The 26,214-nt window shown below is 37.4% G+C and overlaps 1 protein-coding gene across 1 annotated transcript in view; it reads left to right on the forward strand.

Moving 5' to 3' along the window:
• ADAM9 (ADAM metallopeptidase domain 9) overlaps positions 1-26,214 on the forward strand; it is a 156,911-nt gene that overhangs the window by 83,080 nt on the left and 47,617 nt on the right. The window contains exons 14-16 of the mRNA XM_025885930.2: positions 8,766-8,961; positions 14,207-14,312; positions 21,719-21,902. Coding sequence (XP_025741715.2) covers positions 8,766-8,961; positions 14,207-14,312; positions 21,719-21,902 — 486 coding nt within the window. The remainder of the gene's footprint in view (positions 1-8,765; positions 8,962-14,206; positions 14,313-21,718; positions 21,903-26,214) is intronic.

A 26,214-nucleotide genomic window follows, 5' to 3' on the forward strand; every position in this document is an offset into this window, starting at 1 on the left:
TTTCAGAGGTACAGGTCTGTGATTCAACAGTCTTACACAATTCACAGCACTCACCGTAGTACATACCCTCCCCAATGTCTATCACCCAGCCACCCCATCCCTCCCACCCCCACCACTCCAGCAACCCTCAGTTTGTTTCCTGAGATTAAGAATTCCTCCTATCAGTGAGATCATATGATACATGTCTTTCTCTGATTGACTTATTTTGCTTAGCATAATACCTTCTAGTTCCATCCACATCGTTGTAAATGGTAAGATTTCATTTTTGATGGCTGCATAATATTCCATTGTGTGTGTGTGTGTGTGTGTGTGTGTGTGTGTGTGTGTGTGTGTGTACACACCACATCTTCTTTATCTATTCATTTGTTGATGGACATCTTAGCTCTTTCCATAGTTTGGCTATTGTGGACCTCGCTGATGTCAATATTGGGGTGCCTGTACCCCTTCGGATACATTTGTATCTTTGACCTCCTAATACTCTTAACAATGAAAGTTTACATTGCCCTCTATTGTCACAACCTGAAGGTCTCGAGGTGTATAATTGTAAAAGAGATTCAGTCCAGTCAGAAGAATACATTTTTCCTGTTGCTGTAATGTTTCTAATATCATTCCATGCTCTCTCAAGAAGGTTATTGATTCTGTAGCAATTATTTTTTAATTGTTCATTCAAATAAAAATTTCTCAGATTAAGTAAATTTTTTTGCAGGGCCTGAACCTTATGGTTGATATTATAATTAAATTCCAGTTGGTATGCATGATCTATGACAACAGAATGTAATTCTTTAAATGCTGAGGAAATTTTGGAACCTAAGTTTTCTACTGTATTATTTAAGGGGTTTACATGTTTTTTAAAATGCAAATAATTCTTGCTTAATAGTTTGGATTTCTGCTTCCTCAACTGTAGAGATAATTAAGTTAGAGATGATGCCTAGTCCTACCAGGAATTGTAAATGTTTTCTAAGTCTAATTTTGTCAGTGGGTCAGGTAATGCATGGGTGATTGTTAGCTATATAAATTGGTATAGATGAATTAGTCATATTCTCACAGATAGGGTGCTGTACTGACCATGTATGTTCTACCCATCGTGCATCTGATGGTTAGATTAATGAGAAGTATTGTTCCATACTTGGATCGTCCTCCCAAGTTATAAGTGTCAAATCTAGATCATTGTCAGGAGATTCTGTGAAGTCTGGTATGGTTGAGTCTGGTGATTGTTCCATCTCTCTCTCTCCTAATGTAAAAAACCTTATTCTTTTAGTGCTGTCTTAATTAAGCAGACGGTATAATTAGCTAATTTTCTGCACCGTGGTTGGGTCCTATTACCAATGTGGCAATTTCCGTTGTTTTCTGTATCTGGGGCAGGGGTGTTTAACATCTTATGAGGACCATCTTTTTGTAACCTGTCTCTTTGATTTAGCAAAAAAGCAAGCTGTATCCAGGGCTTGTTAAAAACTTCCTTGTTTCTCTTATCAATCATAATTCTCTTTTTAATAATCAATTAAATCTCTCTGTATATCCAGCAGCTGTAGGATTGTAGGCTAAATGGTAATTCCATTGTAAGTCCCATAGATCACAGAGCTTTTTAACTGAGGTGGCTGTAAAGTGAGTTCCCTGATCACCTTCTACTGTTACTGGTGCTCCAAAGTGAGCTGCCCCTGACTCTAGAGCCCTTATTGTTGTATGAGCTGAAGGGCTAGAGGCAGCCAGAGCTTATCCCTAAATCTGTATATATGTCTACCAGGGTAGAGGCATGTATCTGTGGATAGCTGTGATTTAAAGGTCTAGAAAGTCTGTTTGTATTGTAAAATTAAATGTGGTAGGCTTGTATGTATGTATCTGTTGATGCAGTGTACCTGTATTTACATATCGTCTATTTACATGTGATGCATCCTTGTAATGCTCTTTTTTTTCTCCTGCCAAGTAACTTTAAGATTTCTTTCAGTGAACCATTTATATAAGGCATGTGTTCCTATTTGTGCTTTGTATGTATTTCCATAATTGTATGTGGAGTTATTAGTATTTCTGTTATTTCCTTATCTGTGTGATATTGGTTTCCTGTCTTTTTAAATTTCAACTGGTGTTACTTTAGGTACCTCCCATTTTCCATCCCTATCTCTTTGTAATATTATTGGTGGCAATGTGTGTCTCCATCCTTCCTTACCTCTTTTTAATTTTAATTTTAATCCTTCCTTTGTTTCTATTGCCTCAATGTCTCTTGTCAGTGCATTAACCTCATTATTATGTTTTGATACCTCTGTGTTGTCTTTTTTGTGTGCTGACACATGTGTAACATATTTTAATTTTCTCTGAAGCTATATATAATTCTTCCCAATATTCTCTTGACCATATGTCTTTGCCATTTATTTTAAAATCATTTCTTTCCCATTTTCCTGACCACAGGGCTACTGCCCATGAGTCAGTAAAAATATATATGGTGCTTTGATTCTCCTCTAATGTTTTCTTACAGCCAATACTACTGCAGTTAATTCTACATGTTGTACAAATTGAGTTTTACCTTTCTCCCTGAGGGTCAGATTGTCCCAGGGTCTCAGTGCTGCGGCTGTCCATTCTGTTCTTCCAGAGACTACAGAGGGTGATCCATCTGTAAACCAGGCATTTGATAGACCTTTAGACCAGGATGGGACGCATTTCCCTAAGTATTGAGTATGGATTTGCCTTTCCCTTGGAATAAATTCTGGCAAGACTATTTCCATCTTACATATCTCCTCGGTGTGAAGTTCTGGTTGTCCCTGGAAAGACGTGTCTCTTCCTTGGATATACCATTTCCCAGTTAGCAATTTCAAATCAATTTGGATACCTGTCCATTCTTCTGGGCTCAGTTTTATGCAATGGAGCAAAGGTATATGACTCGGCACTGTTATTTTTTGATTTCCCGTTAGGGGTTCTATATTTTTTAAAGCTTCATATAGCAATCATATATGTTTTTCAAATATTGAATATTTATGTTCTGAATATGGGAACTTTGTAGTCCAAAATCCTATTGGTAGAAAATTAGGTTTATGTTCCTTCTTTGTCCATAGGGACCATGTACCATATTCTCCGCTCATCAGTATTTCTATTCTTAATGGTTCTCCTGCTGCTGGAATGTATTGTTTGAAATGTTTTAATAAAATCCCTTAATGTATCTAAAGCCTGTTATTGTTGTTGTTCTGTCCACTCAAAATCCTGTGCCTTTCTAGTTATTTTGTAAGTAGGTTTTAAGATTATATTTAAGTATGATAAATGCTGTCTCCAGTATCCAAATAAGCCTATAAATCTCTGTGCCTCTCTTTTATCTTTAGGTAGTCCTATTGCTTGTATTTTATCTATTACCTTATCCGGTACCTTCCTTCCTTCAGAAGACCATTGAATTCCTAGAAATTTGCAATGAATGTCTGGGCCTGATATTTTCTCATCATTAATAGTCCATCTCTGTTCCCTTAAATGCTGTATTAACTTTTCCTTTTCTTGTCTTAATTGCTCCTTATCTTTTTTTGTTGTTATTATGTCATCAGTATAGGATATTACTACTAGAGATTTGTACAATGATTGATCCATAGGAGTGGACACTATAGTATGTGCTATTACTGGGCTATTTAAATATCCTTGGGGCGGCCTTACAAATTGATATTGTTCGCCTTTGCATGAGAATATGGTATATTCCTGGCTTTTTCCTGTAATAGGTTTTGCAAAAAACATGTCTGACATATCTATAGTCACATAATATCTTCCCTGATAACTAGTTATCTTATTTATTACTTCTTCTGTGTCAGGTAATGCTCCCATTGATTTTGGTGATACTTCATTTCAGTTTCTATAATCTATAGTCTATATAGCCTATATTGTCCACTAGGTTTTAACACTGGCCATATGGGACTATTAAAACTGGATGACATTCCTGGAATAATTATACCCTCTTTTAATAATTCCATTATTTTTTCTCTTATTTCCTTATGTCCCTCTTTTAATGGGTATTGTTTAGTAAATGATTCCCTATGGCGTCTTGGGAGTTCTATTGGATCTATCTTTACTAAGATATGTGCTAATCATATATTCTTATTTTTTTTCTTTTTAATGGCATCCATTCCTCATATAATTTTAGAATTAAATTCATTCCTATAATATTTCCTAGCCGCAGGGCACTCACAAAAGTATGTCTTATAGGTTCTCTTCATACATTAACACTTCTGTTTCTATGGGTATTCCCTGGATTATTTTTCCTCCTAGTCCTTCAGTGTTTATAGTTTTTCCTTTAATAGATCTTTCTCTCTTTAATAATGATATTTGGGATCCTGTATCTACTAAAGATGTGTTATTATTTCCTTTCCTATCTTTAATGCTAATTGCATATATGGCCTATTATCCCTGGATTTGGTGGTCTGCCGGTCCATCCCGGGGTCCTCTAGTTTTTTGTAAAGAAAGTTTTAGTAAATCTTCCTTGTTCCCTTTGCCGGTATTCTTGCTCCTCTCTTAATGGTTTGAATGAAACGTTTCTTTTTTCTCCTCTTCTGTCTTGATTTTTGTATCCATTTCTATTATTTTTCTCATTTCTTTGCTCTCTGTTTCTATACTGATTTCTGTTCCATGTGACTTCTTGTTGATGTTTTCTTTGATTTCTTTCTGAATATCCTTGATTATATTCTCTATTCCCTCTTTTTTGATAGTCCTATATCTGTCAAATGGTCTGTTTGTTCTGTTTCCAGAGACCTGCACAGTGGCATTAAATGTAAACCTTCTGGTGTGGTCTGTCTCTCTCAGTGGATGATTGCATGTATGTTCGTTTGTGTGAGTAGGGCATGCAGGTGCCCTTGAGGGCTTAGATATGTCCTCAGCATGTGATTGCTATGTTTCCGGAACTATAAATGTTATCTTATGTGTGCCTGATAATTCAGGTGATAATCTGAGTGTATTTATTACATCTTGTATGGTGTGGCATCCTGCCAGGGCATTCATAAATGAAATCGTTAAGTTTTCTGGGGCTCCTAACAGCGGTGCTCTTTTAATCTCATTAGTGGCAGGCACCTCAAAGGGTGTGGTGAATCTTCTCTGAGGGTCATATATCATTGCCAGAATAGCCAATTTCTGGCAATGTAATTGAGCCTGCTCTAAGTCAGTCCAGTTTCATTTATCTCCAGATTTAGTGGGATCTAGATAAGTTTACCCTTCTCCATGCCAAAGCAATCCAATCCCAGAGGGATAGAATTTTGGTGGTTTATTTCACCTTCATTTCCTTGGTTTAAAGAGGGGTTTTCAGCTAAAGAAGATATCTGATGCATCTCTGTGCCTGATAATGCTATTGTATTTGCCCCATTATCCCATACATGAAGCAACCAGTCTACATCAGATACATGTTTTTGACAAAAATCTGTTCTAATCTTCTGAAGTTCAGCACGAGTGTATTCTTTGTCCTCTGCTGCTTCCACAGGTTTTCCTTATCCATTACTGTAATCTAATACTTTCTTCCTGGTAATTATAGGTCTGCTATGATAATCCACCCCCCCCCCCCAGGGGTTATCATAGTCTCCTGGATCCTCAGGATGGGGGTTCTGGGGTCCCAAGGGTTTATCGTTCTTTAAATTTAAATTATGCATTAATTTGGCCTTCCTTATTACTTTATTAGCTAGCTCTTTGCCCCTTTGTCCTGGTCTAACTGCAAGATGATTTTCATAGGTAAGATGGGAAACCCTTCAGTGGGCACCCAGGACACTAAAGGCTTTACATTTTTAGAATCCTTCAGATCCATGATTACATCTCCTGGGGTCCTGGTTGTGAGCTTCTTTCAAACTTCTAACTCCGTGGGGTACTGTGGGTCTTCTACACAAAGTATGGTGTCAGGCCTCTAGGCCCTTTTCACCATCCCTTTTAGGCATTTACCTAGTGCACACACCTTTCTTTTTTTTTTTAAGATTTTATTTATTTATTCATGAGAGACAGAGGGAGAGAGAGAAGCAGAGGGAGAAGCAGGCTCCCAAGGAGCAGGGAGCCCGATGCGGGACTCGATCCCAGGACTCTGGGATCATGACCTGAGCCAAAGGCAGACGCTTAACCATCTGAGCCACCCAGGCACCCTGCACACATCTTTCTTAATTTTTGGTAACGTAGCAGTTGCTATATATAATTTCTTAACTACGTAGAATTCTATTTCCCACTTATACCCTATGATATTTATACAGATTTTTCCACAATTTTTGTTCATGTCTTTCTGCCAAGTTACAGATTAATTTGGCCAGTAGTGGCATGTATCTTTGCAGTGTCTCCAAACAGTTTAATTTTTCTTAGCCCTCCAAGTGCCTTTCTGAGGCAATCTCCCTTGGTCTCAGCTTTGGCTAGTTCCACCTCATGCCCGGCATGCAAAGGGGTAAGCCCTGGACCAGCTTCTGCTGCTGACTGCTCCCTGCATAGAGCCAGTTTCGCTTTCACCTGCCTGTGATGCCTTAGGATTTCACTCTCAATGAGATGCCTGGAAAATCTATATTCACGTAAATTTATTCCCCAATTTATTATTTTTAGTTTGGCTATAGTCAATTCAAGCAAGACTTTAGGAGTCTTTTCTGATTCTTTTAAGTTTTCTAACACATGATGAGTCAATGACATGGATCCTGCCGACTACACAAGTTGTGTCTTTCCACAATGTCAGCTTTATTCAGTCCTAAAGCAAAGTTAAATCACAGTTAGAAAGCAAGTTCAGGATGCCAGACTCAGTTCACCATGTGATTAAACTTGGCTTCTTACACAGCACCCAGAGCAGGAGAGAAGACAAGCCACACAACGAACAAGGTAACAGAAGGTACAGGAAGTGAACGAACCAAACTCAAAGTCAGTCTGTGGGCGTGTGGTTGAGCTAAGGCCTCGGTCTGGTCCGGGTCAGCTCTCCGCCCTGGGCTTCTGATGTTCTAGTGGTGAAGGCTCCCGGTTCTGTTCAGAGATCACCGAGATCAATGGGGCAGAGCCTTCCGTGGCAGTTGCCTTTTTTAGGTGGTCAGACAGAGGGGTCAGGTCTGAAGAGTCTGACAGTTTTCTGCCAAAATCCTTCCCTTTTTAAAGGGATTTAATTGGTTTTGGGTCTCTGCAGACCTCTTCTGGGTTCTGCCCGTGATCAGTTCTGGTGTGTCGGCTGCCATGGGTCTGGGCGGTATCTCCTAGCTGCAGGACCTGAACTGCTCACGTCATTGCTTGACACAGGCTCCTGCTTGACTTGACAGACTCCATTTTGTTCTCTACAGTAAGGAATTCCTCCCTATTTGGAAAAAAGTAGAAAAAGGAAAAACATGCATATATTAAAATTTGTATTCTTTTATCTGTAAGAGAGCACTATTTTTCTTACATGATTTTATGAAAAATTTTATGCCACTTGTTTGCAATTTTGAATTACATTCTTTTATAACAAGTGGTCTCGTGAGACTGTTTTTCTAAGGAGAAACTTTTTTTTTTTCTGATTTTAAGAGTTATCTGGGGCACCTGGGCGGCTTAGTCAGTTGGGTGTCTGACTCTTGATCTCAGCTCAGGTCTTGATCTTAGGGTCATGAGTTCAAGCCCTGTATTGGGCTCCACGCTGGGCATGGAGTCTACTTAAAAAAAAAAAAAAGTAACCTGTGTTTTTTATACATAATTTAACAATACCAAAGTATAGACAGTACACAGTGAAAGACGCCCTATCATTTTACCCTTCTCAGGGAGCCATTGTTGATAATTTGTTAACTTTATGTACTCTTTCCTATACAAATGTGAATGCATGTGTATATGTGTGGTGTATAACTGTGTGAACACAGGGGCGCCTGGGTGGCTCAGTCGTTCAGCGTCTGCCTTCGGCTCAGGTCGTGGTCCCAGGGTCCTGGGATCGAGCCCCACATCAGGCTCCCTGCCCCGCGGGAAGCCTGCTTCTCCCTCTCCCACTCCCCCTGCTTGTGTTCCCTTCTCTTGCTATGTCTCTCTCTGTCAAATGAATAAATAAAATCTTAAAAAAAAAAGTGTGTGAACACAGATACACTTATTTTTACTACCTGCTTTTTTCAATAAGATACCATAGACTTTATTCATATACTTCTACATGGTTAAATAGTACTGTTTTGTGTGGCTCTACCATAATCTCTTTGTTGAGTCCACTAATGATGGCCATTTAGGTTGCTTCTAATTTTTGTTTGTAAGTGGAATTGTTGGGACAGAGTATGCATGTTAAAAATTTCGACACACATTTTATATACCTTCCAAAAATGTGCCAGTCTGTACTTCTACCAGCAGTGTAATCAATGCTTGCTGTGCTAACATTGGTTGCTAGCAAGTGTTATAATCCTAGTTAGTCTGGTAGGCGTAAAGTGCCTTTTTTTTCCCCTAAGGTTTTATTTATTTATTTGAGAGAGAGAGCGAGCATGAGCAGGTGTAGGGGAGAGGGGCAGAGGGAGAAGGAGCAGCTGACTCCCCCCTGAGCAGGGAGCCCGATGTGGAACTCGATCCCAGAACCCTGGGATCGTGACCTGCGCTGACGGCAGATGCTTAACTGACTGAGCCACCTGGGTGCCCCAGGTGTAAAGTGCTTTTAAAGTTTTAATTTACGTTTCTTTTGGTTATGAGGTTATATTTTTTCATTTTTCGTATTTCATGACTTTTATTAGTTGCCTGTTATCAGACTTTGTTCATATTTCTATTGGTTATCTAATCTTTTGTTGTTGTTAGAACTTTTTATAGATAGAAATACTGTGGCTTCAAATTTGATTAGTTTGTGGAGATTGTCCTGATATTCCTGTTTAATTTGAATTTTATTACCCTAGTTCCTTCCAGGAGGTACTTTATGCCGAGGAAAAACCAATGAATGTGATGTTCCAGAATATTGCAATGGTTCTTCTCAGTTCTGTCAACCAGATGTTTTTATTCAGAATGGATATCCTTGCCAGAATAACAAAGCCTATTGTTACAATGGCATGTGCCAGTATTATGATGCTCAGTGTCAAGTCATCTTTGGCTCAAGTAAGACATTTTAATTATAATTGATTGCTTTGATTTGATTTGATTTTGTGCTTTAGTTTTTTTAAAAATGGAAAGAAAACATTATGATAAAATTTAAATTCTCCTGTTTTCTCTTTCGTCATATCTCCCTCCTTCCTTCTCCACGAGCAGTCCTGTTCATGAATTTGATCTGTGCAAATTCAATTGATGATTTTTGCTTTTACTCCCTCTCTTTTTATCACCTTTCTATTCTATATATATAAACAAAATAAATACATATTTACTTAGTATCATGTTCTAGTTTTAATAATTTCATATGAATAGTATGAGTATATACATATGGATCTGCTATTTTCATTGCTCAGTCAAAACATTTTTGATACATTTGATTACAATATCAATATAGTATGATACATTTAGATCTTAGTATATTAGAGTATTTTATTATGTAAATGGAATCCATTCTCATACTGATGGATATTTAGGATGTTTAAAAGTTTTTCCTGTTTTCTCTATTTAAAGTTTTCATTTTTATCAAAGTTATACATACATATAAAGAGCCAGATTTTTTTATAAGGTTTTATGAAAAAGTGTGCTTCCACCTAATATCCCCATTCTTTGGGGCAACCACTTTTCACTTTTTCTAGCTGATTATTCTGTTACTTGCTTCAGGTCTTTAGATAATCTCACGGAAATGCCATTTTTTGATTTTTCCATTCTAGGTATTAACCATTAATTTCTCACCATGGAAGATGAGAATTTACAATTCTTTTCTTTCAACCCTTGTCAACTCCCATGATATTCAGGGTCTTTTTCCATTCTTCATTCTCTTAATATGGATAAATTGTTATGATTTTAGTTAAAGCATGGTGGATTGTTGTGATACTGTGATTTATAATTAGAGAAATATATTTGATCTTCGTCCAGTTCTTGGCATCAAGCTTCTAAAACCCTTGGAATTTCCTAAGGGATGAGAGCTATAAATGTGTCTTTTGTTATGTTAATAAAGTTGTTTGGAAAGCTCCTAGGTAACCCAGGGGTGGGGGCTGGTTGCTCAGGGAACCAACCGGTGTGATTAGAGGGTTGGAACTTTCAGTTCCCCCACCTCCAGGGAGGGGAGAGGGGCTACAGATTGAGTTAATCACTAATTTCCTATGGTTTAATCAACCATACCTGTGCAGTGATGCCTCCATAACAACCCAGAAGGATAGGTTTCTGAGAGCTTCCGGCTTGGTGAACAAGTGGATATTCTGGGAAAGTGTTGTACTTGGAGAGGGTATGGAAGTTTCAGGCCCCTTTCCTCATACCTTCCCCAGTGCATCTCTTCCATCTGGCTGTTCCTGAGTTATATACTTTTACAAAAATCAGTAATCTAATAAGTAAAAATGTTTCTTTGAGTTCTTTGAGCTGCTCTAGCAAATTAATTGAACCCAGGAAGGAGGTTGTGGGAACCTCTGATCTACATATAATTACAAATACATTTGTAACAAAAAGGAAGAAATATTCATGACAATTAAAGTCCTAGTTTCTGTAACCGGTCATGTGGTCATAGCTGGTAGTTTTAACAACTTTTTTCATTATCCATTCCATATAACCTTTGACTTCAGCAGACACCTCAGTTGGTCCTGGTTTTTAACGTGTAGAGTGACACAAACCTTCATTCTTGAAGGCTCTGGGCTGTCCAGCCTGGATTGGGTTGCTGTAGTTTTCCATTGGCCTTAATCACAGGGCACAGTAATACTAAGAGTCACCCCACAGGATCTCCTGTATGCCACACATATTCTTCCTTGCCTCCATGTGCAGTAACAGTCCAGTGCTACTCTGGCACAGGGCAGTTTCGGTCCATTTTCCCCGTTGGTGGTCAAGTTCAGTCACCGCAGCCATCACAGTAACTCCCTTCTTTGTTTGTTCATTCAGAGGCAGGAGAAGTGTAAAATGGCTGGGTGTGAGTCTTAACTTCTAGCTCAGTAGAATCATTGTTGTGTCTCCTGATGGAAGCATTTCTCTTGGAACTAAGACCTCTAGGCTAGCAGGAGCACAAGGTGGTAGGAACAGGAAGCAAAAATTTTGCTAGAGGGTCACTAGGAGAAATAGTGGTGACACTTTCACTTCTACCTCATGATTCCTGGACCAGCGGGGCCTGATGTAACAACTTATCCTTCACTTTTGAAGGGAAATCTAGATATGTCCCACGCCACTGGCCCCTAGAAATTTCACTGAGGCGGAACACTCCTGATTGTTCATCAGATTTGCTTTCCACCTCTGACATGCAACTGTCTTACCAATTAGGCTACAGTATTGCTACTTCGTGCACACTAGGTTCAGTCAGAATAATGTCATCAGTGGAATGGGCCAAAGTGATATCTTGTGGAAGGAACAGTTGATCAAGGTCCCCACAAACTAAATGATGAGGTAGGGCTGGAGAGTTGCTGTACCCCTGAGAGGGGACCGTGAAGGTGTATTGCTGGCCTTGCCAGCTGAAAGCAAACTGCTTCGGGTGGTCCTTATTGGCCAGGGTGGAGAGAACAGTATCTGCCAGTTCGGCAGCTGCGTACCGGATGCCAGGATTTACGTGAATTTGCTCAAGCAGTAGAACCACAGTAGCTACAGCAGCAATTACACTCCCCAGCTGCTTAAGCTTCTGATAATCCACTGTTGTTCTCCAAGATCTGTCTTCTGCATAGGCCAGATAGCTTAGTCGAACTGGATTCTCTCTCCAATCCTTATCGGTAGTATTGACTCTGCAGTGCCTTCTGGATTGTGGTATTTATTCCTTTTGGTTTACCATTTTCCTAGGTAGTGGCCGTTCTAGTGGCTTCCAGTCGGACTTTCCTGCCATAATCGCCCTGACTCCACAGGTCAGGGAGCCAGTGTGGGGATTCTGCTTGTTGCTGATTATGTGTATTCTAGTCATGCATTCTGGAACTGGGGAAATAAGCACAGGATGCATTTGGGACCCCCTGGGTCCCCTGTGAGTGAGGAGAACCTGAGCCGAAGCTCCACTGACCAGCTGACCTCCATAGCTCCATACTTTGACTGGTAGGCCACCATGATGTTTTGGGTCTCCTGGATTCAGTGTCAGTTCAGAGCCAGTGTCCAGTAGTTCCTGAGAGGTCTGATGATTTTCCTTTTGCACAATGCCCAGTTACCCTGGTAAATGACCTTAGGTCCTGTTGGGGAAGGATGGGAGAAAGATTAAGAGTATACCTTTTTTGGCAGTGTATCAGGGTTCTACCTGAAGGGGACCCGTCCTCCCCTTCATGCAAGGGGTTCTGAGTCTGTAATAAGGCTCAAGTCTGGGAATTGATTGAGGGCCCATGACACTGTTCTGTTCATTTAACCTAGAACTTTTCTGCTTATGCAGATGTAGTAAAAATTTACTGGTAGGCTTCCTCTCTTTTTATTTCTAGGAGCACCATGATCAGCTAACCAATGCCTTAGGTCTGTGCAAGTCACACTTTTCTGATTGCTTCTTTGACTTTGCTGTTCATTATGCAAAAGGGATATCAAGTAGCTGTTAACACAGTAGTTCTGGTGAAAAGCCATGGGGAGTATACACTGAGGCATGGCAGCACCTTTCGTCAGCTTGATTTTGATTACACACTGATGCTAGCTGTATTTCCGCAGTGGTGGTCTTTATTGTATTGCATCTTGTGTTTCCTTCCTTGAGTTCAAGTGATTGAGGTTCTCAAGGAAAAGGTTGCTTTCAGCATAATGAGGCAGATTGCTTTGTTTGATAATTGGCATTGATGGGTTTATGCCCAAACCATCCTGGGATCTTGTTTTCCCATTCTTCTGTTTCTGTCTTGAGTCAGTAGGAACAGCGACAACGACACGTTAAAGTGAATAGAATGCATGAGCACTAGATGTTTGTTGAGGCTTGTCATTAAGAAAATAGAGAGTTACTAACGGGAGCTTTTCTGTTTCTCTCCAGAGAGGTACTGGTAAACTATATCCATTGCTAATCAGGGTGTGAGACACTTAGTAGGGGATTAATACATATTTAATAAAGAAAGGAAGGAACAGAGGAAGGGAGGGAGAAAAAGGAAAGGAAAGAAGACTCAAATCTTCTATTTTTATTTTTGTTTCTCTCAGTTAAGAAGATCAGTCATGTGTACTGTGCTAGATTTCTCAGAAACTAGAGATGTTGACTTTGACCAGACTTCTAGTTTCTGTATCTCGTTCTGTTATACCCCTTATCTTATGGTGGGTGGGTCAGAAAGAGGACTAACAATTAAATGGGATGTATTTGTGTTAGTCAGGTCATGGGATAGAATAGTAGAGATCTGTCAACTCCAGATCCATTTTGCAAAAATAGGCAGCTTATCGCAGACTAAAAAATAATTACAGATACATTTTAATGAGGTAAATACTGTTATTTAGCAGTGATATCATCTTCATAGAGGCCTGCAGAAAAATCTAGGACTAAGGGAACTAGAGTTATTTTTCTTTTTGGAGATTATATGGAATTTGTAGAGCTCCTTCTGTTCTGTGGAAGGGCCCTGCTAGGGATGCTGCCACGTGCTGTTTGCCCTGTGCCAGTGGTCCTCTGCCTCTTTCTTGTTCCAGCTTCTTTCCCCCCACAGCCATTTTCTTTTAAACAAAACAACATAGCAGTAGTTGTGTAAGATAGGCGAGTGAATTCCTTTACTCAATAGAAAGTACTGGCATTTTGGCTGAAAAATATTTTCAAGGAAAATTTTTTAGGAATGTGTAATTGGCAGGAGAATTGAACATGAAGTGATAATACACATATAAGATACAAGAAAGCAAGAACGGATTGCTACTTTGTCAGCTGTCATGGCTGTTTGCCACTCCGTCTTGTGAGTGGGGGCGTCAAAATTCAGCATCTATATGTGGTAAATACAAAAACCAATAATAATAGCTGGCAGTGCTTTCACCAGCCCTTCCCAGCCTGATCCAACGATGCAGCAGGTACGTGTTTGAGAGCTGTGAGAACGGATATGCGGAGAACACCACCAGACTGTGTGTGTCTTTTCATTTATTTATAATTTCATCTTTTTTAATGGCATTTCTTTTAATGACTTTTCTTTGAGCCCATGCTAACTTTTAAATACAATCTAAGCTTTATTTTTACATTTTGTTGTTAAGTATAAAAGTGGAACAAAAATGTTTTACCTGTGAGGCTTGAAACTTCCTAGAAGGTGTTGAGGCAGTTCATCCTGGTGTATGGGTTGTCATAGGGAATACTTTTATTTCTGAATTAAATTTGCCATACTTTTTTTTTTTTTTTTAAATGTTACAGAAGCCAAGGCTGCCCCAAGAGATTGTTTCATTGATGTGAATTCTAAAGGTGACAGATTTGGCAATTGTGGTTTCTCTGGCAATGAATACAAGAAGTGTGCCACTGGGTAAGTGGAGGCAAGGTTGTGAAGGAACATGAAAGATCGTAAGACCAGTAGTCTCTAGTATCTTTTATAACTCCTTGCGCCTGCTTGCTTTCTCCCCCTTAAATACTGAACTTTTCAAACTTAAACTTTTATAACAGAAGGCTTGAGACACTCTGAAAAGAACTAGTAAAATAATTTATTCCTTTTGATGTTAACTGTCTAAAATATAATAGATTTTAGAATCTTTGTTTTTCCTTATTCTACAATAAGAACCTCAAATAAACACTCTTCCTCTTCTTTTTTCATTAAAAGATTATGCTGGTAAATGTGGAGGTAAAGGTACCTGCAATCTTCATTCTGGATGTTGTTATGTTCTTCTTGCTGTACATAATTTTAAAGTGACAGATTAAAACCTTGTTTCTATAACATTTGTTTTTCATAAAAATTAATAATTATTTAAAAATTATAAATGAGAAAAAGTCATCCATAATCTCAATGGGTATATATTTACTAATTTCAATGTATTTCTTCTCCTTTTTTTGTCTCTGTGCACTATACAGACACACACTGATATTTTGTATAATTGGAATTAATCTGAAATACTGTGCATCTTTTTGGCCTGCTCTACCTCCTACTTTGCCAGTTAGGCTGAGCAACTGTAGTGATACAATGTTTGCCAAGAAGAAATAACAATAGTGATCTCCGTGTTGTACAATCCCACTGACATTTTTAGGTCTTCATGCTACTTGACCTTTCAGTAGCGTTCAACTATGTTGACCATTTTGTCCTTGAAGAAACCTCTTTCCTTGGCTTCTGTGTGGAAATTTCTTCTAGTATTCTTTTCTGTTTCCAGTTGCCCTTTGAATGTGTTTATTTGTAGGCTCCTCTTTCTCTACTCAGCCATTAAATGGCGTGAGACACCAGCTATGCTGGCCTGCGTGTGGTCTTCTGCCACAGGGCCTCTGTGTGGACTGTTCCTTCTGGCTGGCATGTTCTCTGCTCCTCCAGATCTTAGTTTCAAAGACTTCCTCAACTTTCTTAACAGAACCAGATGCCCTCTTATAGGTGTTCTTATGGCTGTGTACTTTCTCCCCCTTAATATTAGCCAATTTATTTTGTTCTAATTCTTTAACAATTAGTTATTGATATACGGTGTATTTCACAGGATATTCAGAATGTACCTTTCCTGATATATAAAACAGAGTAGGTGGAGGGAAAATGAAAACAACAAGAAAGTATTTCAAAAGGGGATATGAACATGACTTTTGATATCTATCTTGTATAGTTTTAAAAAATAGTTGTAGATATAAGTTCTTTTGCATTTATATAGCACTTTTTTGGGGGAAGTCAAATTATTATTATTATTTTTTTTAAATGTTGATTTATTTATTTTTTTAAAGATTTTATTTATTTATTTGAGAGAGAGAATGAGAGAGAGAGCACATGAGAGAGGGGAGGGTCAGAGGGAGAAGCAGACTCCCTGCCAAGCAGGGAACCCGCTGTGGGACTTGATCCCGGGACTCCAGGATCATGACCTGAGCCGAAGGCAGTCGCTTAACCAACTGAGCCACCCAGGCGCCCAGTCAAATTATTATTCTTAATAAATTTTTAGTATATTTAACTTTCATGGGAAGGTTTTATGTCCAAACCACTGCCCTGGTAAGAACAATCATTTAAAAATGATATTATCGGGGCGAGTGGGTGGCTCAGTTGGTTAAGCAACTGCCTTGGGATCAGGTCATGATCCCGGGGTCTGGGATCGAGTCCCACATCGGGCAACCCCTGCTCTGCGGGGAGCCTGCTTCTCCCTCTGCCTCTGCCTGCCACTCCCCCCTGCTTGTGCTCTCTCTTTCTCTCTCTGTCAAATAAATGGAATCTTTAAAAAAAAAATAAAATAAGGGGCGCCTGGGTGGCTCAGTCGTTAAGCGTCTGCCTTCAGCTCAGGTCGTGATCCTGGGGTCCTGGGATCGAGCCCCGCATTGGGCTCCTTGCTCAGCGGGAAGCCTGCTTCTCCCTCTCCCACTCTCCGTGCTTGTGTTCCCTCTCTTGCTGTGTCTCTCTCTGTCAAATAAATAAATAAAATCTTTAAAAAATAAATAAAATTAAAAAAATTAAAAAATAAAAATGATATTATCTTAGAATAAGAGAGATTTTAAGGGATAATTTTCCATGTAAAAAGAAGATTGAATACAAAACCAGTTCTAAGCATAGAATTTTCATGATTCTTTTATAGTATTTAGGTAAGACCCAGGAGGGCTCTGTTCTGCCCTTTGGGGAGATTGGAGTGATCTTGGTTAACATAATTTGTCTAAATTAAAATGAGAAAAGTAGGAACATCAATGTTGAAGGAAGGATGAACTGGTTAAAAAATTCTATACTGCGTTTTCATTGAATTTGGTATGTTGTTATCTTCTTTATCATTCAGTTCATAATATTTTTAAATTTATATTGTGGTTTCTCCTGTGACTCTTGGTTTATTGAAAGTATATTGCTTAATTTCCAGATATTTGAGAGTATTCGGGTTATCTGGTTGTTTTTGGTTTCTAGTTTAATTCCATTGAGAACATACTCTGTATGACTTTAATTCTTTGCAGTTTCTTGAGATGTGAATCATTACCTAGCAAATAGCCAGTTTTGGTGAATGTCTGTGTACAAGTGAAAAAAAAGTGTATTCTATAGTTATTAGATTACATTATTCTGTAAGTGTCAAATTAAGTCTTATTCAAATTTCCTATATCTTTGGGTTGTATGTGTGTGTTTTATGTTTGTCCTTAAATTTCTGAAAGAAGTATGTTAAAATCTTTGGCTATGATTATAAAGTTGTCTATTTTTCTTTTTAGTTCTATGAATTTTTTTGCTGTATAGCTTTTGAATTTGTGTTATTAAGTGCTTATGTTACTTCGTGCATCCACATTTAGGATGATTATGTCTCCCAGATGAATTGACCCTTTTATTATTCCCAGATTTTCTTCTTTATCTTTGGAATATTCCTTTGTAGCATTTTTCACAGTTTCATTGTTTATATGACTGTTTGGTGGTCACCCTTCATCGGTCAACTGTGAAGTTTAGTGACATGTTTTATCTTTTGTGTTTAGCATAATATTTGGCATATAGAAGTACCTATTAAATATTTGTTGAATGAATGCAGGAACGGGTGATACAGCTAATGGGTGGAGAATTAGTGTAACTGATTGAATGAACTGAGCTAAAACCTTGGGATAAGTGGATTAATGCAGACTTGGAGAGAGCTTGCTAAGACATATCTGATCATTGTCTTTAGCCTGGTTCTGTTCCCATGTTTTTTGAGTAACTTAATGAAATGATAGAAACTACACTTAGGAAACTTATGAATTACTGGGTAGCTGATTTGAAAAACACTTTATAATAGTAGTATAGTATTAATATAGTCATTAGGAATACACATCTGAAGTCAGACTCTGGGTCTGAATACTGCTTCAGCCACTTCACATCTCTGAGACGTTGGACGAGTTGCTTCACTTTTCTCTTTTTTCCCCTCTGTACTTCATTTTTCTGTAAAATGGGGATAATAATGGTACCTATTTCCAGTTGTTGCTTTGAAGACTGAATGTGTTGATGGATGTTAGGACTAAGAAGAGTGCCTGGTTCATTGTAGAACTCATCATTATCATTGTTGTCATCTTTGCTATCATTATAATCATCCTCATCACAGAAAATGTATAAAATCTAGAAAAATCTAAAGAAAGTGATATTTATGGTCCTGCCATCCAGAGATACTTCCTTAAATTTTTGTTATATTTCCTTCTTATGTATTCATAAACATTTGTGCATCATACATGTATGTACACACATGTGTACTCAGAGATCCACATAGTATGGTTTATACTATTTTATACATTCATGTACTTACTTTCCACTATATTAAGAGCGTTTATAGGATGTAACCAGCTTCTTTTAATCATTTCCTTATTTTAGAAATTCAAGGTTTCTAGTAAATTGCTATTTTAAATAGGGTTGTGATATATACAGCTTAAGTATTTGTTTATTTCTCTGCTTATTTTCTTAATAGATTTTTCTCAAAAGGTATGGATAAGTTTTAAGGCTCCTCATGACTACTCCCAAATTGACCTTCAAAACATTTAATTGATTTATGTTTCCACTGTCCCCCCACCAATGCTGAGTGTTATCTTAAAAGATACAGTTGACCTTTGAACAACATGGGGGTTAGAGGTGCCGACTTCCCATGCAGTGAAAAATTCACTTATAACTTTCGGCTCCCCCAAAACTTAACTACTAATAGCCTACTATTGACAAGAAGCCTTACTGATAACAAAACAGTTGATTAACACATATTTTGTATGTTACATGTATTATATACTCTGTTCTTACAATAAAGTAGGCTAGAGAAAAGAAAATGTTATTAAGAAAATCATAAGGAAGAGAAATATATTTATAGTCCTGCAAAAAATCCATGTGTTAAGTGGACCCATGCAGTTCAAACCTGTGTTGTTCTGGGGTTATCTGGACTTTTCCAATTTGTTATATCAAATAGATATTTCATTTTATTTTAAATGAATTTGTAAATAATTATTTAAGCTTGTTGTTGTTCAAAACATGTTTAAAGGGATATAGAGAAAAATTCTGGCTTCTACTCTTATTGTTTTTCCCTGTTCCCACCAGAACAGGTGTGTGTTCTTTTAGCAAAAATTTTTGTGTCTTTCCAGAGTCTTTGTGCAAATGCCTAGTTTTATTCCCCATTGTCTTCCACCTCCCTGTCGTGCATACTGTAGATACTGTTGTGCAGATCATATTGTGTGAAAGAGCTGTTTTGTCTTTCAGTATATAAATGGTGTCATCTTTTTTTAAACTTTTTAAATGACAAATTTCAATTATACAGAGGAATAGAAGGAATAGTATGATGAAACCCATATATCCTAGATTGAAACATTGTTAATATTTTATCATATTTACTTTGTCTAGACTTTGCTGAACCATTTTTAAGTAAATTATAGGCATTATGATACTTCACTCCTAAATTCTTTAGTATTCATCTCCAACATATAAGGCCATTCACAATAGCAGTTTCATACCTATCAAAATTAACAATTTCCTAATCTCATGTAATACCTGGTCAATATTAAAGTTTCTCCAATTGTCCTTAAATTGTGTTTCATAGCTGTTTATTTCCACATCAGGATTCTATCAAGGATCAAACATTGTATTCAGTTGTCATGTCACTTAAGTCACTTTTAATCTCAAATAGTCTTCTTCATTTATTTTTTTCTTTTCAGTGATAATGACCTAAGGAAATAACTGGGCCAGTGGTCTTTTAGAATAGCCCATGTTCTGGATTTGTTAGTTTCTTCTCAGTGTTGCTTAACTTGTGTGTCTATCCCCTGATTTCTCTATAAATCAGAAGTTAAATCTAAAGTCTTAATTAGATTCAGATAAAACATTTTAGGGAAGAATACTTCATAACTGGTACATTATGTCAAGGAGGTACATAATTCTAGGTTGTTCGTTTTATTAGTGATACTAGGTGGCAATGACTAGATCTTGCAACTGTAGAGTTAATGTTTTTCCCATTACAACTATCAGATAATATGTGGAGGAGTGATGATTTTATACCATATGAATAGCCAGTTTCCCACCAATGTTTCACCTTGAGGTTTTAGCATACATTGATGATCCTTGCCAGAAGCAATTATTATATTGAGGCTTGCAATAGAATTTTCCTTTATAATATAATAGTGAACATCTCTTAGCTTTGTTGGCTGCTTGCATTCCTTATTTTATGAATTGCCTTTTTTATATCTTTGCTAATTTTTTTCTGTGGAAGTGGTTTTTTTTTCTTATTGATTTGTAACAGCTTTTTATATATTGAGTATTTTCCTTTTACTTTTTAATATGTCACCAACACTACACGTGAAAGTCTAAGTATAGCAACATGAATTTTGGTAGGCTCCAACAGTTGTCAACTTAGGTCTGCTTTATGCTATGTTTTGTTTTAGAGGTTTTCATATCTAATTTCAACCAACTATGTGAGATAGACATTATTATTTATCTCTTGTTTTTCAGATGAAGGAACTGAAGCTCAGAAAGTGTAAGCACTTTATTCAAGTTAACTAGTGAATAAATGGTGACATAAGAATAAATGTAAAGTTGAGACAAAATTACTAACTCTTGAGTGCAGGATGGAGGGAAGAGGAGACTTAACAATATATGCAAAAAGTACATAGGGGTTGTAGCTAGTGATCAGTGCAAGGGCATCAGTAATGTAATGTAGTTACCATAAAAGCTACTGTAATCTTGGGCCTAATAGTAGTACAGTATCTAACATAAAGGAAATGTGAGCTCCATTTTATTCTTTGCTTCTCAGGCTATAACTGAAATTTCATGCCCTACTCTGAGTACTGTGCTTCAAGAGGCAGTGAGACAGACTGGAACATATTTAGAGGGGAACTTCGTTCCATGAGAAAGGATTGTAAGGTATTGCTCTGTTGAAGTAAGTGTTCAGGAACTACATAATAATTGGCTGCCATGTGGAAGAAGGAGAAGATGTTAGCTGTGTGATCTCATGTGGAAAGTCTGGGACCAATGAGGAAAAGTTATAAGGAGGTAGATTTTTAACTCAAGAAGTAAAATAGTTTTATGGTATCTAGAATGAAAATTTCAGGGAGTGGTGAGTTAAAGGATTAGGTGAGTTAAAGGAAAATAATATCCTATATCACTTGGCAGTGATACCATAGAGGAGATTCAAGTGTAGGGTAGGTGCTTGGATCACAAGACAGCCAAGAAGAAAATTTCAATACAGCATCATAAGAGTTGATGTTAGTGGTATTTTGTGTGTTATGAATGGCCATAGGAAGGGCATTTAGCTAACACAGCCTTGGTGATAGGAATTATAGTCAGGCAAGCCTTCATAATGCTTGTTGTAATGCTGAATCAGTGAATTGAATTAGTGAATTAATGAATTAAGTCTTAAAGTAACTAAGAGTTAACCCAAGCCAAGAAGGGTGGAGTCTTTTCTTAGTTATTTTACAATACAGAATCTAATTTTCTCCTTACTGTAACTCTATAAGAAGTCACAACTGAACTTTAGTATAGGCTTATTTTCTGTGTGAAAGCATTTATAAAATTATATTTATAAACAACTTTTTCCTTAGACTTTTTTGAGCCCTAGATAGATAGTAAAGAGAGATTAGGTATGGGGAAAGAAGGAACATGAACACCACCTGGTACCCTACTAATCTCCATCTTAGCATCCACTTATCTCTGCCATATTTGAAGAGAACTGCTTTGATGTGTTTGCTCTCATATGCTTTCTCTGTTGAGATTCCCTTCAACCAAATATCCGTAAACTTTCCTTATGTATCCAAATATGTAATTTTCCTTTTGTATCTACACTGGGTGCATTTTATGTTTGCGTTATTCCTCTATCTTTATAGGAATGCATTGTGTGGAAAGCTTCAGTGTGAGAATGTACAGGACATGCCTGTATTTGGAATCGTTCCTGCTATTATTCAGACTCCCAGTAAAGGCACCAAATGTTGGGGTGTGGATTTCCAGCTAGGATCCGATGTTCCAGATCCTGGAATGGTGAATGAAGGCACAAGATGTGACAATGGAAAGGTAATCAAAGTGTTTTCTCTTTATGGAGTAAAATTTAAAAAATTAAAAGACCCTTATCCAAAGTAAGTAGTTGTTCTTTTCTGATTTATAAAAGACATCTATATTTATTATAGAGATTTTGGAAAATACAAAGCCACCAAGGACAAAATTAAGAATGATTGTTATTCTACTATCCAGATTTCACTGGCAGTCTTCTGTTATAATCCCTGGTCTATGTTGCAATATACTGTGCATATTTCTTTCCCTGATCAGTGTGCTCTAATTTATTAGCCAGTCTGCTGTTATGGGGGCACTTAGGTGATTGCCAGGATTGTGTGGGTGTATATGCTTATGTGTCTCTGTACTAGAAATGTCATAGTGCACATCTACCCACGCTTCCTGCTACCCTCATCACTGCGGTTTGTATCAGATATGAGTCAAGAATTAGCCAGCTCCTGACTTACTACTAGTAGTTTCTATATGAGAAGATGAGCTAGGCCAAATTCCTTTTTGGGGGGAATATATATTAAGAAAGATAATTAAGAGTAGTGCAGAAACTGTAAGAATTCTTTTTTTTTTTTTAAAGATTTTATTTATTTATTTGAGAGAGAGAGAGCACATGAGGGGGGAGGGTCAGAGGGAGAAGCAGACTCCCCGCCGAGCAGGGAGCCCGATGCGGGACTCGATCCCGGGACTCCAGGATCATGACCTGAGCCGAAGGCAGTCGCTTAACCAACTGAGCCACCCAGGTGCCCTGAAACTGTAAGAATTCTTTAGCAATGCCGTGAATTAAGAGCAGGGCTAGAAGGATTATGGCAAGCTTCAGTCATACATAAGAGATATAGGGGAGCAGGAGTGTTGAGCAAGTTGAAGAAACCAACTTAGAGGAGAGTAGAGGAGGAGGAGGAGGGGGAGAGAACATAACGGACTAATGACCTGGCACGTGAAAAAGACAGGTGGACCTGCAAGTTACCTCAATGTCTACAGAGTTTTCAGTACCAATTCTGTCCTTTCCTTCTTACAAAAAGACCCTGTTATTTTTTGCCTGTCTTTGCCACTATAAAAACTCAATTGCTGTAGTTACTGTAAACAGTGCCGAGGCAAATGGCTTTATAAATAAAACTTTCAGAATATTGTGATTGTTTTCTGAGGTTAAACTACTATAATGGGGTATGCATGTCTTTTTTTTTTTTTTTAAGATTTATTTATTTATTTGAGAGAGAGACCATGAACGGTAGGGGCAGAGGGAGAGGAGAGGGAGGGAGAATCTCAAGCAGACTCCGCACTGAGTGTGGAGCCTGACAGGGGTGCCATCCCACAACCCTGAGCTCATGACCTGAGCTGAAATCCAGAGTCAGACGCTCGACCCACTGAACCACCCAGGAGCCCTGGGTGTGCATACTTTTAAGGTTTTAGATAGAGTTTCACCAGATTTCTCTTTAGAAAAGTATTTGATAGTTTTCCAACCAGTTTTCAGTGGAAAGTGTTTAAATTCTTCAGACCATAGTCAAGATTAGCTATCATTTTAAAGCTTTCATTGGTGGTTTCCTTTTTATTTTATCCTTTCTTATTAGTGATGTCAAATTTTTTTTTGTCTCTCTGTATTTATTCCTTCTTTTTTGATTTGCTGTGGTGATGTTCTTTGTCCACTTAAAAATTGGTCTGTTTTCTTATTGATTTGCATGACCAGATATTAAAAATATATTATAAAACTAATAAAAATTGGCACAAGACAGTACAAACACATGAGTAGTTAGGAATATCAGTAGGCATGAAGAGAAAAAAACAGAATGAAGCCCTAGAATATATACAAATTTAATAGGTAATTTAAATAAGATTTCAAATTAAAGGAGAGAGATTATAAATGAGGTTAAGGCAAATAATAAACCATTCTGAAGAAAATGACATTAGAACTCAGCACACAGTAATGATTCTGAATGAATAAATGATAAAAGGGGGAAAAAAAGAATGCCAGCCTCATACTGTATACACTCCACATTCCCCTAGATTAAAGGGGAATTAAATAAAAAACAAAATCTACTAGAAAATACCAGAGAATAATGATTTGATATTATACTGAGAAAGGTCTTATAAAATATTTAAGTAAAGTTATAAACCGTAAAGGAAAGGAATAACAGATTTGAATATATAAAAATGCAAATATAGCAAAAAAAATTACTAAAATCAAAAGAAAGAAGAGGCAAGAAATAAACCAGGCAAAAATATTACATATATTTATATATATTATATATTTATATATGTTATGTAAATAACATTTATTATATATGACATAAATTAATAAAAATGAAAAGTTGAAAGTGAAGAGATAGAAAAAGAATAAAAACCTGCTATGTTAACTATTATCACTAAGTTGAATATTAGATACCCAGAACTTACTCATTTTATAACTGGAAGTTTATACCATTGGACCAACGTCTCCTCATTTCTCCCACTCCCCAACCTCTGGAAACCACCATTCTACTCTGTTTCTGAGTATGACATTTTTTTTAAGATTCTACATGTAAGTGAGATTGTATGGTATTTCTTTGTCATACTTATTTTACTTAGAATAATGCCCTCAAGGTCTATGCATCTTGTTGCAAGTGGCAGGATGGTTGTTCAGGAGTGTGTTGTTTACTTTTCTTTCTTTCTTTCTTTAGTTATTTGTAAAGATTTTATTTATTCATTTGGGAGAGAGAGAGAGAGAGAAAGAGAGAGAGCACAAGCAGGTGGAGCAGCAGGGAGAGGGAGAGGGAGATGCAGGCTCCCCGCCAATCAGGGAACCCGATGTGGGGCTCGATCCCAGGACCCTGGGATCATGACCTGAGCCAAAGGCAGACGCTTAACTGACTGAACCAGCCAGGCGCCCCTGTTGTTTACTTTCTACATTTTTAGGAATTTTCCATTTTTCCTCTTGTCACTAATTTCTAGTTTCAAAGCATTGTGGTTGGAAAAGATACTAGGTATGGTTTCAGTCTTAAATTTGTTAAGTCTTGCTTTGTTGCCCAACATAAGTTGTATCCTGTAGAATGTTCTGTGTGTGCTTGTGAAGAGTTATGTATTCTGCTGCTGTTACATGGGCTGTTCTGTTTATGTTTGGTAGATCCATTTTGGTCTATAAAGTTCTGTAGGTCTGCTTTCCTTATTAAATTTCTGTATGTATGGTCTATCCAATGTTGAAAGTAGGGTATTGAAGTCCACTACTATTATTGTATTGTCTGTTTCTCCCTTCAGTTTTGTTATTATTTGCTTTAAATATTTAGGTGCTCCAGTGTAGGGTGTATAAATATCCAAAATTATTATATCCTTATGATGAATTGATTCCTTTATTCCCTTTTCATGACCTTCTTTGTCTCTTGCAACCAGTTTTGACTAAAAGTCTATTATATGTTATATAAGTATAGCCATTTACATGGAATACCTTTTCTGTCCCTTCACTTTCAACCTGTGTGCCCTTGCCAGTAAAGTGAGCCCCCCCTTTTTAAAAAATCTATTCAGTCACTTTTTGTCTTTTAATTGGGAATTTAGTTCATTTATTTTTAAAGTAATTATTGATAGGTATTGATTGCCATTTCATTGTTGACTGTTTTTCAGTTCTTTTGTTCCTTTCCTCCTCTCTTACTGTCTTCCTTTGTGATTTATTTTTTTGTAACATGTACTTTTGCATGTCTACTATGTTTCTTCTTTTGTGGTTATCATGAGGCTTATATAAAACATTTTGTAGATATAACAGTATATTTTAAGCTAATAATAACTTACCTTCAATTGCATGTATAAGCTCTACACTTACTTCTCTCATATTTTAAACTATTGATGTCATGCTTTGCACCTTTTTATATTGTGCATCCATTAATAAGTTATTAATTATTTTTTTTTAAGTTTTATACTAGAGATAAAGTGATTTACATATCACCATTACAGTATTAAGGTATTTTGAATTTGACTATGTATTTCCTTTTTTTTTTTTTTTGTTAAAGATTTTATTTATTTGACAGAGAGAGACACAGTGAGAGAGGGAACACAAGCAGGGGGAGTGGGAGAGGGAGAAGCAGGCCTCCCGCGGAGCAGGGAACCCGATGCGGGGTTTGATCCTACGACCCTGGGACCATGACCTGAGCTGAAGGCAGATGCTTAACGACTGAGACACCCAGGCGCCCCCTATGTATTTCCTTTTACCATGGGTTTTATGGTTTTATATGTTTTCATATTGTTGTGTCCTTTCATTTCAACTTGAAGAATTTTCTTTAACATTTCTTGTAAGGCAGGGCTAGTAGTGATGAACTCTTTTATCGTTTGTCTGGGAATGTCTTTAACTCTCTTTCATTTCTGAAGG

Source organism: Callorhinus ursinus, unplaced genomic scaffold, assembly GCF_003265705.2.
Source record: "Callorhinus ursinus isolate GAN/ISIS: 27379988/994484 unplaced genomic scaffold, GSC_fseal_2.0 scaffold17, whole genome shotgun sequence".
In the NCBI taxonomy this organism is placed as follows: Eukaryota; Metazoa; Chordata; class Mammalia; order Carnivora; family Otariidae; genus Callorhinus; species Callorhinus ursinus.